Source organism: Borostomias antarcticus, assembly GCF_949987555.1.
Source record: "Borostomias antarcticus genome assembly, chromosome: 2".
NCBI classification, from domain to species: domain Eukaryota; kingdom Metazoa; phylum Chordata; class Actinopteri; order Stomiiformes; family Stomiidae; genus Borostomias; species Borostomias antarcticus.
Genome location: NC_140235.1, coordinates 39,722,349 through 39,728,416, shown reverse-complemented (window position 1 = coordinate 39,728,416; position 6,068 = coordinate 39,722,349). Strand labels below are relative to the sequence as shown.

The 6,068-nt window shown below is 47.5% G+C and overlaps 1 protein-coding gene across 1 annotated transcript; it reads left to right on the top strand.

Moving 5' to 3' along the window:
- Positions 1-1,436: 1,436 nt before the first annotated feature.
- On the top strand, positions 1,437-4,889 carry trim69 (tripartite motif containing 69; the record flags this gene model as incomplete). The annotated part of the gene is made up of 6 exons (XM_084460834.1): positions 1,437-2,081; positions 2,681-2,776; positions 2,862-3,095; positions 3,644-3,666; positions 3,781-3,896; positions 4,345-4,889. 6 exons carry the CDS (start codon positions 1,437-1,439, stop codon positions 4,887-4,889), a joined length of 1,659 nt encoding a protein of 552 aa, XP_084316960.1.
- Positions 4,890-6,068: the final 1,179 nt, after the last annotated feature.

The window sequence follows — 6,068 nt, the reverse complement described above, 5'->3', positions numbered from 1 at the left end:
TGCTTCCCTCTGGAATATGTAGGGGTGGGACCTATGCCCCCCCTCCCATTGCTCTCTGTAAAGCGCATTGTGTTGCCTCTGTGTATGAAATGCGCAATATAAATAAAGTTTGTTTGTAATTTTGTGAGTTAGGACTCACAGGCAGCCTTCACACCTCGGTCTTATCATCTTGCTTGAATGTCTTTCCTAGCATAGCAAACTAGTATCAGGTTGTCCAGTGTCTGTCTGTATGGGCTGTATGGTCTGTCTGTCTGTCTGTCTGTCTGTCTGTCTGTCTGTCTGTCTGTCTGTCTGTCTGTCTGTCTGTCTGTCTGTCTGTCTGTCTGTCTGTCTATCCATCCATCCATCCATCCATCCATCCATCCATCATCCATCCATCCATCCATCCATCCATCCATCTGGCTCTGTTCACAAGCATCTGGAAATTGAGATTCTGTTTTATGCACTTCCCTCTGTGACTAGTCAGTGTGTACAGTTTGCATATAAAGTTAATAGAGCCAGTACAGTTACTGTAGTTCCCAGCTCTACTCAGAAACAATCAGAGCAACGAGAGAAGCATTTGGTTGACTGTCGGTTGTAGGCCAATTAACCAATTATCTGGCAGCGCATTCCTCTTCAATTACAGTATCATGATTATGTGTTCCCTGAAATTGACTTTATTGTTATGTACGTACAATACAGTACTTGCTGTCTTATTACAAATCTTTTCAAATTGCCATAATCTCCCTGAAGTGTCAATCAAGGTCTGTGTTACAAATGGCTATAAAACAAAAATCCACATCCTGTAAACAAACATTGGGCCTGAGTTTACTGTTCTTGCTCATTCTCTATTAAAATGCAACTGAATCAAAGAACAGACACAGGACACATGCGAATAAGTATGTTTTTACTGTGTTCACATACAGAGCAAACACACTCACACACTCTCTCTCTCTCTCTCACACATTCTCTCTCTCTCTCTCTCTCTCTCTCTCTCACACACACACACACAAACAAACACACACAGAGAGTAACATGTTCACACATGGATTTATAGATATTTATAGATTATTACTGACTAACGGTTTCAGTAGAGCAGATTTGAAGCAGACTTCTTAAGAAGTGAGACCTTGCTGAAGTAAACACCCCCTAACTCTTCTAAACAAACAATCCAAGGATAGAACGGCCTCGGCCCGCCTTAGTTTCCTGCCTGGGGCCGTGACGTCAGGCCGGGGGTAGGAGGGGGGCCCACAGCGCACCCCACCACTGTGCCTGGGACGGAGGGAGAGACTAAGCCCGCCTCCTCACCACCCCCTTCCTTTCCCACAGTCAACAGGAAGACTGGGCCGAGACACACCAAAGCCCCGTACTGCTGGAGAAGAAAGAAGAAAGAGCCAAAACACAGCTCGGCAGCTGCAGACACCAGACAAAGAAAGACGAGAAATCTGACCAAAGGAATGAACAAGTCCCAGAAGGAGGTGAAGGACATCCAATCGACGTATACGCTTAATTTAGAGAGGAGATACATAAAGGAGGTTATACCAGAGAGAAAAAGCTTTAAAACGAGAGAGGTGGACCCTTTAAAGCAAACTGGTAAGGAAAAGCCGAGGCAGTCCAACATGGCTGGTCAGGTGTCCAAAAGCTCAGCTCAGAGGCTGAGCAGAGACCTAACCTGCTCCATCTGTCTGGACCTCTTCAAGCAGCCTGTCTCCCTTCCCTGCGACCACACGTTCTGCCAGGTGTGCATCGCCGGCTACTGGTCCGGCCCCAGGGGCCTGGGCCAGGGAGGGTCAGGCTCCTGCCCCCAGTGTAGGAAGGTGTTCCCCGGCCAGAGCTACCGGCCGAACCGCATCGTGGCCAACATCGTGGAGAGCTACTGCGAGGGGCTGGAGGAGAGCGGGGCAGGGGGGTGCCTGGGGGACGCGGGTGGGGGGGGTGCGGAGAGGACCCCCGCTCCTGCCCCGCGCTGTGTCCGGCACAGAGAGGAGCTGAAGCTCTACTGTGAGGAGGACCAGGAGCTGGTGTGTCTGGTGTGCGGCCTCTCGCAGGAGCACAGGAACCACACCATGGTGTGTGTCCAAGAGGCCGAGCAGAGGTACAGGGTGAGTCGATTGTGAATTCTCTTTCATTTCTGTCACGCTGGTCAGGTCCCAGATAGCAAGCGGATCTGGGCCATATACAGGCCAGATCTGGCCCTTGTGGCTTAGTTCCGGCCACATATATGGCCCAGAATTATTACACATCCGCTTGCTATCTGGGGTCAGGTATGTATATAAAAAGCATGCTTGCGGTAAGGCTAAGCTCTGGGATTGTAAAAGAGCATGACCTGCTTGAGCTCGCACAAGCCAACCACTGACTATCTCCTAGGAAGAGAGGAAAATAAATCAAGAAAATAGTACTTGGTCTGACAGCATTGAGCAGGGGATTTCATGTTGTCGCTACCCAGCAAGCGGATGTGTAATAATTCTGGGCCATATATGCGCCGGAACTAAGCCACAAGGGCCAGATCTGGCCTGTATATGGCCCAGATCCGCTTGCTATCTGGTAACAACTACAAAATTCGAATGTATTTTTTGATGCTGTGATGGGGGTCTACTGAAGCTGCCCCCAGTAGAGTAGCTGACTCTATTTACCCGGCCTCAGTCTGGGCCCTGGGCCGCAAGATAGCCTCAAGGTCAAGCCTCTGCCTCTCTCTGACCAGACATCGCTCGGAAGCTCCATGGACTCTCTGAAGGCCGAGCTCAACACAGCCCTGCAGTGCGAGCGAGAGGCGGAGGCCGAGGTGAAGAAGCTGAAGGTGAGTCGGACATGTTGTCCTTCGTTTTTTTTTGTGTACATTTTGTACCCTTGCAAGCGGCCCGCTGACCTCGCCGACCCCCCAGGAGCACACGGCGGACCTGAAGCAGCGCATCGAGGCCCAGTTCAGCGACCTGCACACCTTCTTGTACCAGGAGGAGAAGCTCCTGCAGGTGAAGCTGAAGACGGAGGAGCGCCGGGAACTCATCCGGCTGGACGAGCACAAGGCCCTGCTGTACGTGGAGATCAGCCGCTTGCAGAGGGCGCTGCACGAGATCGAGGACAAGCTGAAGGAACAGGACCCGTTCACTCTACTGCGGGTGAGCGCGAGAGTTTGTTTCTAACATTTATTATTTTATTATTTTTTACATATTCTGATGTAATGTCAACACAATGAGCACACCAAACTGTTGATATGAGGATAATGTTGCTTTTTTTCTTTTTGCTGCTTTGGCAGTTTTCTTATGAGGAAAAAAAAAAAAAAAAGAAAACCTACTGATTTGAAGCACAGTAAAAATCAGCATACGTTTTCTTTTACCAGATGGGTGGGGACACAATAAATGCTTACTGTACATCAATAGTAGTAATTATATAGTCGTCATAGAGGAGGTGCTATATCTGCCGGCAGTTCCAAGTTCCAGGGTGGGGCAGGGACAGGATGTGGAATGGATATGGAGATTGAAGGAGCGCTGCTCCAGCCTCGGGCTGAGGCCCAGGGACTTTCCAAAGGCTACGGGGATATCCCACAGGGTGGGGTTAGCGTGAGCTCAGACGTTGATGTCATGTTGGAAAACAGTTTTCGCTCTTCTCAAACACTGCCAAACTAATCAGCGATCTCCTTTGTTTCACCCCCCGTTTCCCGTCTCAGAACATCAAGACCCTACTGCAGAGGTGAGAGTCAGACGAGGCAGGATGGGAGATCAAGTTCCTCCATTTCCTCCCACACACTTCTCCCCCCACCCTAACTCCTTGCCACATTGTCTGAGCATGTGCTGTTTTTGGCAGGCCGTCCCTGAAGTTCGAGAAACCGGCACTCACCGCTCCGAGTCTGTGTGAGGGTCGTTTCGCAGGACCCCTTCAGTATCGAGTGTGGAAGTCTCTGAAAGGAAGCATCTACCCAGGTAAAGCCACTAGCTCCATCTACAACCAATGCAATACTGTATCCACACAACTAGAGTATGATTATTATTATTATTATTGTTTTGTTGTTTCTATTGTGGGATATCTCCTCTGGTGCGTTATGGTAGGCTTGTTGTTTATGTTTGATATTTGTTGTGTACATTTAGGTTAAGAGGATATTTAAGTATTGTGCAGTTGATGGTGGTTAACATAGGTTACCGGAATGGAATGTTGTTGTTTTTTTTCCGTTTGTTTGTCATAAATTAACGTGTCTGATTAATCTTATGAGGGATAGGTCATGTGTATGACCAGACATACAATATGCATTAATTGTATTTCCTCTTTAATCACTTATATATGCAGTGTAGCCTTACTACGGGTGTGTTGCATTTTAAACCTGAAACAGTTTGTAATGAAGGATTGTTTTCTCTCCGTTCCTTCCGTTCTCAGTTCCGGCGGCCATCACTCTCAACTCCAGCACAGCCAATCCGTGGCTCAGCCTCACCTCCTCCCTCACCTGCGTCCGCTACCAAACCTTCAACCACTCCGTGCAGGACAACCCCCACAGGTTCAACGCTGCCCTGTCCCTGCTGGGTAGCCAAGGATTCACCCACGGACGCCACTACTGGGAGATTGAGGTCTACAGCAGCACGGTGTGGACGGTCGGAGTGGCGCGCGAGTCGGTGTCCAGGAAGGGAGTCATCAAAGCCTTGCCGGCCAATGGCTTCTGGACGCTGTCCCTGTCGTACGGGGTGCAGTACATGGCCGGGACGTCGCCCCCCACCGTGCTCTCCCTGGAAGAGCCTCTGGCGAGGATCGGAGTGTACCTCGACTATAAGAGGGGCTTGGTGTCTTTTTACAACGCAGAGAACATGACACATCTGTATACCTTCAGGGAGACCTTCGCAGAGACCCTGTACCCTTACTTCAACCTCGGCTTCCTGGATAAAGTACATGAAAACGAGCCTCTAAAAGTTTTCCTTCCAAAGATCTAACAGTCGCTGGGAGGTCTCTGCTGTCCATTTACATCCTACCATGCCTGAGCCTTACAACCACTGGTGCTCAAACTTCAACTCAGTGTATTGCTGTCCAACAAGCAACATCTCTGTCCATGTCTATGAGAAAAACATTGCCTATAGATTATATTCTGAGATACAGAAGAAGAAAAAGTGTATTTTACTATGGATTTCAGAGAAACAAAACAAAACAAATGGTAGATCCAGTATCTGATAGTACTGATAATCCTGAATTTGTATAACATTTAAAGCTGTTATACAGTATTGTTTCTAGCATTAAAGATAAATACAAAATTGCCTTAGTGAGAAATATTTGTAAGTCAAGTGTTTTGAGACATGTTGGATGCCAACTTTTTCAGACTGTAATCATATTGGTGCGGCTGTGTCTCAGGAGGGAGAGCGGGTCGTCCAATGATCATAGGGTCGGCGGTTCGATTCCCGGCTCCTCCTGTCCACATGCTGAGGTGTCCTTGGGCAAGACACTGAACCCCAAATAGCTACCAGTGAGCAGGCTAGCACCTTGCAAGCAGCTGCCGCCATTGGTGTGTGAATGGATGAATGAGAGGTCATTGTGAAGCGCTTTGAATAAAAGCGCTATATAAAGCCTAATTTATACTTCATAAAATGTCTCATGTCTCATGGCTCTTGGTTGCCATGGAATGGAAGCTAAAGACAATGCCCAGGCATTCCATTCCATGGCAACCAAGAGCCATGAGCCGTTTTATGAAGTATACATTAGACTTAAGTGCAGTCAATTTAGCATACTGTGCTGTATACTTTAGCCTAGCATGTATTTGAGATGTACCAGTAAGCATGTCATTCCAAATAAACAAGAATGTTTGTGTCATCATAGTCTTTGCAATCCTATCTGCAGTAGACTCACACAATAGGTAAAGCCCATTTACATCGTCTCCCTGTCAAAAATCAAACACGGTACATTGAAATTATCATAGGTTGTATTTTCCACTGAGAAAATACAGTTACAGTATTGTTTGATTTGCTTAATTTTCCAAGAGCAATCAACTGGACATGGAAATTAGCTCAAATATAAAGGAGTGCAAGATGACAAAAGGGTGTGATTGATCCTGTCAACATGATATAACACCCATAATAGACCCATTATCCAATATTGTTTATTAACATAAACTTGGAAAAACT